The sequence below is a fragment of the Anastrepha ludens genome, chromosome X (assembly GCF_028408465.1).
Source record: "Anastrepha ludens isolate Willacy chromosome X, idAnaLude1.1, whole genome shotgun sequence".
Taxonomy (NCBI): domain Eukaryota; kingdom Metazoa; phylum Arthropoda; class Insecta; order Diptera; family Tephritidae; genus Anastrepha; species Anastrepha ludens.
This window is the reverse complement of record NC_071503.1, coordinates 70,527,103-70,540,684: the sequence shown is the minus strand read 5'-3', so window position 1 is coordinate 70,540,684 and position 13,582 is coordinate 70,527,103. Positions and strand designations below refer to the sequence as shown.

General features: G+C 34.4%; 1 protein-coding gene across 1 annotated transcript in view; it reads left to right on the top strand.

Annotated features, from left to right (window-relative positions):
- Nucleotides 1-3,524, top strand: part of LOC128870194 (uncharacterized) — a 60,833-nt gene extending 57,309 nt beyond the window's left edge. The window contains exon 3 of the mRNA XM_054112788.1: nt 3,467-3,524. Coding sequence (XP_053968763.1) covers nt 3,467-3,524 — 58 coding nt within the window. The remainder of the gene's footprint in view (nt 1-3,466) is intronic.
- Nucleotides 3,525-13,582: the final 10,058 nt, after the last annotated feature.

Below are 13,582 nucleotides of genomic sequence, written 5' to 3'. Positions count from 1 at the left end.
GTTAATATTTAGGGGTGGACTAAATCGACCCAACTCAAAATTTTTAACTTTTTTTTTGAGATAATATAAGCTAAAAAAATGAGTTAAATGTTAAAAAATGTTAAAATTTTGAGTAACTGTAAGTTAAAAAAATGAGTTAAATGGTAAAAATGTTAAAATTTTGAATTAAAATGATAATAAATGTTAAAATTTTAATATTTTTGAGTTAAAATGATAATAAATGTTAAAATTTTAATATTTTTGATATTGCGTTGTAGTCCGGAATATACATACTACTTATATGATATTCTATAAAACTGTTTTTCTTTTATAACATGATTGAAGTTTTGCACAACAGCGATTATAATTATATTTTACAAATTCATATGCGTATTTTTATTAAATGAAAAGTATATACATACGTATGTTAGCTGTGGTCTTAATATAAATCTTGGACATGAGTATGATATAGGTTTTAATCAAACAATTTGTTTTAGGAATTCTTAGTTTTTACAAAAATGTGAAAAATTAAATTTTTACAGTTATGTGAAGGATTAATTTTTTATAAATTCATAAATTCTTAAACTTATAACAAAAATATAAATAATTATTTTTTTTTTAATTTTTATAAAAATGTGAAGAATTTAAGTTTTTACAATGAATTTTTCCATATACATATGTATGTGGGTTTGTACTGAATTATTATTGTTATTTACGTAATACAAAATGAAGTGTTGTTGGAAGAAGCAGCTCGAGTGTAATAATAAAAAAAACCATTAACAAAAATTCCAAACTATTCCAAAATATTTCCTCAAACGTGTATTTTGGTTCATTGTCGTTACATTAGTATGTAGTTGTGAAAAATCATCTTATATTGTCCTTGTGGACTTTTCTGCCATTTATTAGCACGGTTGTTCCTAGGTCGTTTTGTACTACATTTTCAACATATACTTTATTAAGTTTATTACCTAGGCGCTTATTCCGGCGAACATACACCTTTTCTCCATCTTTGAATGTCCTTGGGGTAGCTTTAGATTTTTTAACGATTTTTTCTTGTGCAGTAATTAGGGTAGCTTTAATTGAACTTATATGGTCTTTTGAAAAATTATTTAATATATCAATCGGTTTTGCATTCACCGTCGAATGCATTGAATTATTGTATTTATAAGTTGCAAGTAAGATCAGTTCTGTGGTATCGGTTAAATTTTGCTCTGCTTTAATGCAACGTGCGATTTCTGTCAAAGTTGAATGCACCCTCTCTATTTGACCATTACTATTGCTATGTAAAGCAGGTATGAAAAATTGATTGATGTCAAACTGATCCTTCAACAAATTGGCTACGGCATGGGATTGAAAGGATTTTTCATTGTCAGAAATTATTAACTTAGTTTTTCTGAACTTGTTAAGTACGATTAAAAGTGCATTTTTGATGTTAATTGTTGATCTAGACTCTATCGGAATTGTGACTGTAAATTTGGAAAATTTATCAATACATGTGAGGAAATGGGATTTATCCACAGAAAATATATCTATATGCAGAATCTGACCTGGATATTCCGGTATGGGTGTTTTGCCTATCTCTGTTTTTGTAGGATGCCTATTATATTTGTTTTCCAAGCATATTCTACAATTCTTGGCTATTGTAGTTAAGGTCTTCTTAATTTCTGGAAAAAAATATTCTGACACCAATTGTTTATAATTCTCTTGAATGGAGCGGTGAGCTCTATTATGTTCCATTGTGGCTGCCTCGATTTGATCCTCTTTTTTTACCAGGTCTATTACTAATTTTTCGGTATGTATGAATTTTACACCCGGAAAATTTGACAAAAGTAAAGACTGGATTCTAGCTAGGGTTTCGAGGTCGCAACAGATTCCATTGACAACGTTTGGATTTATCTTTTCACGGATGGTTTGCAAAAGGTATTCCGCGCTTTTGAAGTTTATGGTGTGCCTAATAAGTTTCTGAAATAAAATTTTAGTGGATTTACTGTTAACCTCTAATGCTGAAAGTATTAACTGAGCCTTAAATTGATTGACAGGGTTTTGTATCGTCTTTATTACACCTGACAAGGAAATCTCGCTGTGAGCCGTTGAAAATGAATCACCTAGGTTGTGTGTGTACTGGCGTGAAAGTGCGTCTGCCACTTTGTTTTCTTTGCCAGGTTTATAAAAATATTTTGGCGCAAATGAGTTAATAAATGCAGTCCACCTTTTAATCTTTGAATTAGGATTTCGGTCTGAAATGGCGAACGTCAATGGCTGATGGTCCGTGAAAATGTGAATATTTTTGATACCATACAGATAATGCCGTAACTTCTGGAAGGCCCAAACTATTGCCGGAAGTTCACGCTCATTCGTGGCGTAGTTTTCTTCAGCTTTCGATAAAGTACGCGATATCATCGTTATCGGTTTCCCATTTTGGGATAGTACAGCACCTAAAGCGACGGCCGATGCATCTGTGGTTATTTCAAAAGGCTTAGTGTAATCTGGGTGTTGGAGAAGAACATCTTCCGAAGCTAAAATACTCTTAAGCTTGTTAAAAGCAGCGATAGCATCTTCGTCAAGTGCTATATTGATTTTTTTTGAATGTCGGCTGTTAACGTGTCCGTTTTCGCCTCTTAGGTATTTTGTGAGAGGTTTGGATATGTGAGCGTAGTCTTTAATAAATCTGCGGTAGTAACCGGAAAGACCTAAGAAAGAACGTAAGGATCTTAATGACTTCGGCTCCTGGTAGTTTAGTATTGCCTCGACTTTGCTCGGGCATGTTCGAATACCCCTGTATGATACGGTAAAACCTAAAAATTCGACTTCTTCCTGAAAAAATTTGGATTTCTCTATAGATACTCGCATTCCAGCGCACTCAATTTTTTTTAATATAGCATCGACGTCTTTATAGTGTGAATTCTCATCCGGCGAAAAAATAATGATGTCATCGACATAAACATGACATATTTTTCCGATATCCTCCCGCAGGATGTCGTCTATGGCTCTCTGAAAAATGCTTGGTGCATTTTTCAGACCAAAGGGTAATCGGCAAAACTCGTACTTGCCATTGTTAACACTAAATGCTGTCTTGCATCTGTCTTTTTCCAGGAGGCAAATTTGGTGGAAACCCGACTTGAGGTCGAGCGTGGTAAAAAACTTAGATTTTCCTAAATTTGAAAGAATTACGCTTGTATCCGGAATGGGATATTTATCGGAAGTGGTTTGTTCGTTAAGTTTTCGAAAATCTATTACCATTCTCAATTTCTGGTTACCTTCGTCGTCCAGCCCTTTTTTTGAAACGACATGTACAGGTGAATTATAAGGTGAGTATGACTTCCTTATGATACCATCTCTCAATAAAGATTCGATTTCTTTGTTAATAAAGTTTGCTGCTGAAATTGGATATGGATAACTTTTTGAATAGATGGGTGTGTCGGTTTGGGTATCTATTTTCGCAATTACTCTAGTTTGCAAATGCATTTTGATTTTTCTTTATCAATAGCTCAATACCTGCGGGTACTTTCGTTTTACCCATTGTTGTACCCATATTGACTTCCTGACAATAAAAGAAGTTGAGTTTCTCTCTTCCAGTTTTATGGAAGATGAGATCAGCTTGTGTATCAATTTTTGCTTGGATACCTTTCAATAAATCATATCCTATGATTCCATCAAAGGTATAGTAGTTAACTTAGGTAAAATGTAAAATGTGGAAATTGTCCCCAATATATCGATTCTGCATTTTTCTGTGATTTTATTGACTCCGTTAATGGATTTTAATTGAAAGGGGCTTTCTACCTGATTAATGCCTTTTAAAAATGAATATTTCTTTATATAATTTTTAGACGTTCCTGTATCTATTAGCAGGTTAAGGACTTGTCCGCTCGGAAGGGTTCGCGTAATGAACGGAAAGTGGGATCTTAGCCTAAAAAATTGATTTCATCTAAGGAATTATCTGCGCATTCATATTCTTCTATTTCAGAAAAATATGGTTCGTTTTTCATTGCATTAACTCGTTGCTGTTTATTTATTGGTGCTTGGGAGGACGTGTTGCTGCCGTGTCTCTTAAAAGTGCTGACATTCTGTTGTGGCTGGACGCGATTACGGCTTTGTTGGCGTATCTGCCATTGAGACGAGTTCTGAAAGTTCCAATCACCTCTTCGCTTAAAAGTTTGTGGCTGAGGACTGTTATATAAATGACCAGAGGTATTATTTTTAAACTCGGTCTGCCGCCTGAAGCAGGAACTTCCTGGATCTACATCCATCGGTGTAGGGCTAGGAGTTGAAACGTTTTGGGAGCTATTTGGTTTGAAAGTTGTGCTACTAAAGCGCTTTGAAAAGGGTCTTGTTTGGGTATTTTGTGGCATTCTTCCTGTGGCATAAGTCTGAGCGAGCTCATATCTTTGCCGATTGTGATGTAGCTCCTGTGCGAGTGCAAGTGCACTGGGCAAGTCTGGAGGATTAGCTGCGAAAAGGGTGTCACATAATGGGCGTTTAAGGCCAGAAATAAATACTCTTAACGCATTTTCCCTTGCCTTTTCATTAAAAGCATTCGTGAGCTCCTCATTGTTACTATGTGTCATTATTATTTTATTTAATATCAAAGTAAGCTGCCTATCAACCGCATCATAGTACTCGCTAATAGACATTTGTCCCTGTCTCAATGTGTTAAGCTGATTTTCTAATATATGAAGGGAGCGCTTATCCGCGTAGAGCTGATCTAGTCTTGCAATAATAGCTTTGAAATTTAGTGGGGTATTAAAGGCGCTAAGATTTTCGTTAGCCGAGGACGTTATTTTATTCCTGAGAATTCCCATCGCGATATAGTATGGCTCAGAACCCTCACTGTAATAGCTTAACGCAAATTTTGCCGCGTCTCTCCATGCCGGATATTCCGACATTTTGCCTTTAAACTCTGGGAGTGACTTAATCAAACTAAGATCGGTATGAGTACTGTGCACTCCATCTACTATTGTTACCGGTTTATGTGGCTCTATTTTTTGAGGAAGTATATTTCGAATAGCTTGGGTTAGTTCTAAAATTTGTTGATTAAAACTTTCTTGGACTACTTCTACCGCGGATTGCACTATGCTATTAACCATATTTACATCCATTGTTCTGTATTTTTTTTTTTAGTTACTTTTTCTAATAGAAATATAAGTACAATAGTGATCTTAGGGCTATTAGATAACTGAATATCTTACTTTAAATTCCTTACGATTTGGTTCAATGATAAATAGATTACCGCTTCCGAGTTCCAGGCTGTTCCCCACGATGGGTTTCGTCACTTCTTGGCCGCAAAGTTGATACAGATGCTCCTACGTTGCTTCCAAGTTCCTGGCTGTTCACTACGATGGGTTTTCGTCAATTCTTGGCCGCAAAGTTTATGCAATGCTCACTTGTTGATGCTCACTTGTTCATTATTAAGTTTTTTGTTTTTTAGGCACGATTTTTTCTTTTTTTTTTTTAGGCACGATTTTTTTCTCGTTTTATTACGATTTTGTTTTTTGGAATTTTTACTTAGCGTTCCTGATGACTTTATATCAAGTCCACTTTATGCAATGCTCACTTGGTGATGCTCACTTGATCATTATTAAGTTTTTTTTTTTTAGGCACGATTTTTTCTTTTTGTTTTTTTTTTTAGGCACGATTTTTTTCTCGTTTTATTACGATTTTGTTTTTTGGAATTTTTACTTAGCGTTCCTGATGACTTTATATCAAGTCCACTTAATGCAATGCTCACTTGGTGATGCTCACTTGATCATTATTAAGTTTTTTTTTTTTAGGCACGATTTTTTCTTTTTGTTTTTTTTTTTAGGCACGATTTTTTTCTCGTTTTATTACGATTTTGTTTTTTGGAATTTTTACTTAGCGTTCCTGATGACTTTATATCAAGTCCACTTTATGCAATGCTCACTTGGTGATGCTCACTTGTTCATTATTAAGTTTTTTGTTTTTTTTGTTTGTGGGCACGATTTTTTCTCGTTTATCACGATTTTTGTTTTTGGAATTCGTTCCCGTAAGTTGGGCGCCAGTTAAGTTTTAAAACACCTTTTTATAATATATTTTTACATTACTTTATTTTTAGTCTAATTAAGTTTTAAAACACCATTTTTATAATACATTACTTTATTTATAGTCTAATTAAGTTTTAAACACCATTTTTATAATACATTTTTTTACATTACTTTATTTCTAGTCTAATTAAGTTTTAAACACCATTTTTATAATACATTTTTTACATTACTTTATTTCTAGTCTAATTAAGTTTTAAACACCATTTTTATAATACATTTTTTTACATTACTTTATTTCTAGTCTAATTAAGTTTTTAAAACAACTTTTCTAGGACTTTATTTATTCCCGTCCACGACTTGTCGTTGTAAACCCACGAATCAAATAACTGCCTTCCTACTCTACGCTGCCACCTTAAATACCCTTTGTCTGTCTATGTTGTTGTTAGCGAACGCCACTGTTAAGTTGCTGTTAAGCATTGCTCTTAGCCTGGGTACCTGGGTACCGTAAAGAAATTTGCTGTTTTTCATTGTTGCACTTGTTTGTGAAAAACAAGATCACACCGCTAAGCTATTGTTAAGCAATGCTCTTAGTCTGGGTACCTGGGTACCGTAAAGGAATTTGCTGTTTTTCATTGTTGCACTTGTTTGTGAAAAACAAGATCACACCGCTAAGCTATTGTTAAGCAATGCTCTTAGTCTGGGTACCTGGGTACCGTAAATGGATTTGCTGCTTTTCATTGTTGCGCTTGTTTATGAAAAACAAGATCAAAGCAATGCTAACTGCTGGGTCAAATATTAGGGCAGGCATGATATGATAACTCCTCCCTCTCTTAAATTCGGGTCGTCCCTGATCCGACGAGCTTTTTTTTTTTAAAAACTACATAAAATGTGAATTCAATTTTGCATAACATATAATTAACAAATTTTAACGATAAATATGTATGCCTTTCTACGTTTACAAAATAAGTGAGTGTATCGCTGTTTTTTTTTGAATTTACATATATGATATTCTGTAAAACTGTTTTTCTTTTATAACATGATTGAAGTTTTGCACAACAGCGATTATAATTATATTTTACAAATTCATATGCGTATTTTTATTAAATGAAAAGTATATACATACGTATGTTAGCTGTGGTCTTAATATAAATCTTGGACATGAGTATGATATAGGTTTTAATCAAACAATTTGTTTTAGGAATTCTTAGTTTTTACAAAAATGTGAAAAATTAAATTTTTACAGTTATGTGAAGGATTAATTTTTTATAAATTCATAAATTCTTAAACTTATAACAAAAATATAAATAATTATTTTTTTTTTTAATTTTTATAAAAATGTGAAGAATTTAAGTTTTTACAATGAATTTTTCCATATACATATGTATGTGGGTTTGTACTGAATTATTATTGTTATTTACGTAATACAAAATGAAGTGTTGTTGGAAGAAGCAGCTCGAGTGTAATAATAAAAAAAACCATTAACAAAAATTCCAAACTATTCCAAAATATTTCCTCAAACGTGTATTTTGGTTCATTGTCGTTACATTAGTATGTAGTTGTGAAAAATCATCTTATATTGTCCTTGTGGACTTTTCTGCCATTTATTAGCACGGTTGTTCCTAGGTCGTTTTGTACTACATTTTCAACATATACTTTATTAAGTTTATTACCTAGGCGCTTATTCCGGCGAACATACACCTTTTCTCCTTCTTTGAATGTCCTTGGGGTAGCTTTAGATTTTTTAACGATTTTTTCTTGTGCAGTAATTAGGGTAGCTTTAATTGAACTTATATGGTCTTTTGAAAAATTATTTAATATATCAATCGGTTTTGCATTCACCGTCGAATGCATTGAATTATTGTATTTATAAGTTGCAAGTAAGATCAGTTCTGTGGTATCGGTTAAATTTTGCTCTGCTTTAATGCAACGTGCGATTTCTGTCAAAGTTGAATGCACCCTCTCTATTTGACCATTACTATTGCTATGTAAAGCAGGTATGAAAAATTGATTGATGTCAAACTGATCCTTCAACAAATTGGCTACGGCATGGGATTGAAAGGATTTTTCATTGTCAGAAATTATTAACTTAGTTTTTCTGAACTTGTTAAGTACGATTAAAAGTGCATTTTTGATGTTAATTGTTGATCTAGACTCTATCGGAATTGTGACTGTAAATTTGGAAAATTTATCAATACATGTGAGGAAATGGGATTTATCCACAGAAAATATATCTATATGCAGAATCTGACCTGGATATTCCGGTATGGGTGTTTTGCCTATCTCTGTTTTTGTAGGATGCCTATTATATTTGTTTTCCAAGCATATTCTACAATTCTTGGCTATTGTAGTTAAGGTCTTCTTAATTTCTGGAAAAAAATATTCTGACACCAATTGTTTATAATTCTCTTGAATGGAGCGGTGAGCTCTATTATGTTCCATTGTGGCTGCCTCGATTTGATCCTCTTTTTTTACCAGGTCTATTACTAATTTTTCGGTATGTATGAATTTTACACCCGGAAAATTTGACAAAAGTAAAGACTGGATTCTAGCTAGGGTTTCGAGGTCGCAACAGATTCCATTGACAACGTTTGGATTTATCTTTTCACGGATGGTTTGCAAAAGGTATTCCGCGCTTTTGAAGTTTATGGTGTGCCTAATAAGTTTCTGAAATAAAATTTTAGTGGATTTACTGTTAACCTCTAATGCTGAAAGTATTAACTGAGCCTTAAATTGATTGACAGGGTTTTGTATCGTCTTTATTACACCTGACAAGGAAATCTCGCTGTGAGCCGTTGAAAATGAATCACCTAGGTTGTGTGTGTACTGGCGTGAAAGTGCGTCTGCCACTTTGTTTTCTTTGCCAGGTTTATAAAAATATTTTGGCGCAAATGAGTTAATAAATGCAGTCCACCTTTTAATCTTTGAATTAGGATTTCGGTCTGAAATGGCGAACGTCAATGGCTGATGGTCCGTGAAAATGTGAATATTTTTGATACCATACAGATAATGCCGTAACTTCTGGAAGCCCCAAACTATTGCCGGAAGTTCACGCTCATTCGTGGCGTAGTTTTCTTCAGCTTTCGATAAAGTACGCGATATCATCGTTATCGGTTTCCCATTTTGGGATAGTACAGCACCTAAAGCGACGGCCGATGCATCTGTGGTTATTTCAAAAGGCTTAGTGTAATCTGGGTGTTGGAGAAGAACATCTTCCGAAGCTAAAATACTCTTAAGCTTGTTAAAAGCAGCGATAGCATCTTCGTCAAGTGCTATATTGATTTTTTTTGAATGTCGGCTGTTAACGTGTCCGTTTTCGCCTCTTAGGTATTTTGTGAGAGGTTTGGATATGTGAGCGTAGTCTTTAATAAATCTGCGGTAGTAACCGGAAAGACCTAAGAAAGAACGTAAGGATCTTAATGACTTCGGCTCCTGGTAGTTTAGTATTGCCTCGACTTTGCTCGGGCATGTTCGAATACCCCTGTATGATACGGTAAAACCTAAAAATTCGACTTCTTCCTGAAAAAATTTGGATTTCTCTATAGATACTCGCATTCCAGCGCACTCAATTTTTTTTAATATAGCATCGACGTCTTTATAGTGTGAATTCTCATCCGGCGAAAAAATAATGATGTCATCGACATAAACATGACATATTTTTCCGATATCCTCCCGCAGGATGTCGTCTATGGCTCTCTGAAAAATGCTTGGTGCATTTTTCAGACCAAAGGGTAATCGGCAAAACTCGTACTTGCCATTGTTAACACTAAATGCTGTCTTGCATCTGTCTTTTTCCAGGAGGCAAATTTGGTGGAAACCCGACTTGAGGTCGAGCGTGGTAAACAACTTAGATTTTCCTAAATTTGAAAGAATTGGTTTGTTCGTTAAGTTTTCGAAAATCTATTACCATTCTCAATTTCTGGTTACCTTCGTCGTCCAGCCCTTTTTTTGAAACGACATGTACAGGTGAATTATAAGGTGAGTATGACTTCCTTATGATACCATCTCTCAATAAAGATTCGATTTCTTTGTTAATAAAGTTTGCTGCTGAAATTGGATATGGATAACTTTTTGAATAGATGGGTGTGTCGGTTTGGGTATCTATTCTCGCAATTACTCTAGTGTTGTATGGTAGAGCTCTATTGGGGTTTGCAAATGCATTTTGATTTTTCTTTATCAATAGCTCAATACCTGCGGGTACTTTCGTTTTACCCATTGTTGTACCCATATTGACTTCCTGACAATAAAAGAAGTTGAGTTTCTCTCTTCCAGTTTTATGGAAGATGAGATCAGCTTGTGTATCAATTTTTGCTGGATACCTTTCAATAAATCATATCCTATGATTCCATCAAAGGTATAGTAGTTAACTTGGGTAAAATGTAAAATGTGGAAATTGTCCCCAATATATCGATTCTGCATTTTTCTGTGATTTTATTGACTCCGTTAATGGATTTTAATTGAAAGGGGCTTTCTACCTGATTAATGCCTTTTAAAAATGAATATTTCTTTATATAATTTTTAGACGTTCCTGTATCTATTAGCAGGTTAAGGACTTGTCCGCTCGGAAGGGTTCGCGTAATGAACGGAAAGTGGGATCTTAGCCTAAAAAATTGATTTCATCTAAGGAATTATCTGCGCATTCATATTCTTCTATTTCAGAAAAATATGGTTCGTTTTTCATTGCATTAACTCGTTGCTGTTTATTTATTGGTGCTTGGGAGGACGTGTTGCTGCCGTGTCTCTTAAAAGTGCTGACATTCTGTTGTGGCTGGACGCGATTACGGCTTTGTTGGCGTATCTGCCATTGAGACGAGTTCTGAAAGTTCCAATCACCTCTTCGCTTAAAAGTTTGTGGCTGAGGACTGTTATATAAATGACCAGAGGTATTATTTTTAAACTCGGTCTGCCGCCTGAAGCAGGAACTTCCTGGATCTACATCCATCGGTGTAGGGCTAGGAGTTGAAACGTTTTGGGAGCTATTTGGTTTGAAAGTTGTGCTACTAAAGCGCTTTGAAAAGGGTCTTATTTGGGTATTTTGTGGCATTCTTCCTGTGGCATAAGTCTGAGCGAGCTCATATCTTTGCCGATTGTGATGTAGCTCCTGTGCGAGTGCAAGTGCACTGGGCAAGTCTGGAGGATTAGCTGCGAAAAGGGTGTCACATAATGGGCGTTTAAGGCCAGAAATAAATACTCTTAACGCATTTTCCCTTGCCTTTTCATTAAAAGCATTCGTGAGCTCCTCATTGTTACTATGTGTCATTATTATTTTATTTAATATCAAAGTAAGCTGCCTATCAACCGCATCATAGTACTCGCTAATAGACATTTGTCCCTGTCTCAATGTGTTAAGCTGATTTTCTAATATATGAAGGGGGCGCTTATCCGCGTAGAGCTGATCTAGTCTTGCAATAATAGCTTTGAAATTTAGTGGGGTATTAAAGGCGCTAAGATTTTCGTTAGCCGAGGACGTTATTTTATTCCTGAGAATTCCCATCGCGATATAGTATGGCTCAGAACCCTCACTGTAATAGCTTAACGCAAATTTTGCCGCGTCTCTCCATGCCGGATATTCCGACATTTTGCCTTTAAACTCTGGGAGTGACTTAATCAAACTAAGATCGGTATGAGTACTGTGCACTCCATCTACTATTGTTACCGGTTTATGTGGCTCTATTTTTTGAGGAAGTATATTTCGAATAGCTTGGGTTAGTTCTAAAATTTGTTGATTAAAACTTTCTTGGACTACTTCTACCGCGGATTGCACTATGCTATTAACCATATTTACATCCATTGTTCTATTTTTTTTTTTTTAGTTACTTTTTCTAATAGAAATATAAGTACAATAGTGATCTTAGGGCTATTAGATAACTGAATATCTTACTTTAAATTCCTTACGATTTGGTTCAATGATAAATAGATTACCGCTTCCGAGTTCCAGGCTGTTCCCCACGATGGGTTTCGTCACTTCTTGGCCGCAAAGTTGATACAGATGCTCCTACGTTGCTTCCAAGTTCCTGGCTGTTCACTACGATGGGTTTTCGTCAATTCTTGGCCGCAAAGTTTATGCAATGCTCACTTGTTGATGCTCACTTGTTCATTATTAAGTTTTTTGTTTTTTAGGCACGATTTTTTCTTTTTTTTTTTTTAGGCACGATTTTTTTCTCGTTTTATTACGATTTTGTTTTTTGGAATTTTTACTTAGCGTTCCTGATGACTTTATATCAAGTCCACTTTATGCAATGCTCACTTGGTGATGCTCACTTGATCATTATTAAGTTTTTTTTTTTAGGCACGATTTTTTCTTTTTGTTTTTTTTTTTTAGGCACGATTTTTTTCTCGTTTTATTACGATTTTGTTTTTTGGAATTTTTACTTAGCGTTCCTGATGACTTTATATCAAGTCCACTTAATGCAATGCTCACTTGGTGATGCTCACTTGATCATTATTAAGTTTTTTTTTTTTAGGCACGATTTTTTCTTTTTGTTTTTTTTTTTTAGGCACGATTTTTTTCTCGTTTTATTACGATTTTGTTTTTTGGAATTTTTACTTAGCGTTCCTGATGACTTTATATCAAGTCCACTTTATGCAATGCTCACTTGGTGATGCTCACTTGTTCATTATTAAGTTTTTTGTTTTTTTTGTTTGTGGGCACGATTTTTTCTCGTTTATCACGATTTTTGTTTTTGGAATTCGTTCCCGTAAGTTGGGTGCCAGTTAAGTTTTAAAACACCTTTTTTATAATATATTTTTACATTACTTTATTTTTAGTCTAATTAAGTTTTAAAACACCATTTTTATAATACATTACTTTATTTATAGTCTAATTAAGTTTTAAACACCATTTTTATAATACATTTTTTTACATTACTTTATTTCTAGTCTAATTAAGTTTTAAACACCATTTTTATAATACATTTTTTACATTACTTTATTTCTAGTCTAATTAAGTTTTAAACACCATTTTTATAATACATTTTTTTACATTACTTTATTTCTAGTCTAATTAAGTTTTTAAAACAACTTTTCTAGGACTTTATTTATTCCCGTCCACGACTTGTCGTTGTAAACCCACGAATCAAATAACTGCCTTCCTACTCTACGCTGCCACCTTAAATACCCTTTGTCTGTCTATGTTGTTGTTAGCGAACGCCACTGTTAAGTTGCTGTTAAGCATTGCTCTTAGCCTGGGTACCTGGGTACCGTAAAGAAATTTGCTGTTTTTCATTGTTGCACTTGTTTGTGAAAAACAAGATCACACCGCTAAGCTATTGTTAAGCAATGCTCTTAGTCTGGGTACCTGGGTACCGTAAATGGATTTGCTGCTTTTCATTGTTGCGCTTGTTTATGAAAAACAAGATCACAGCAATGCTAACTGCTGGGTCAAATATTAGGGCAGGCATGATATGATAACTTATACTAACATATGGCATAGGTTTGGGTACTTAAAACAACAGACATCGACCAAATACTGAGGTTTGAAAGAAAGATACTGCGAAAAATATTGGGTATGGGAGTAAGTTTCCACCCTCGTAAAATAGGTGTCGCTGCTGATACTATTGGATCTTGTGAATCCCTTTTTATCTGACGTCAAAAATGTCTACGTTCCT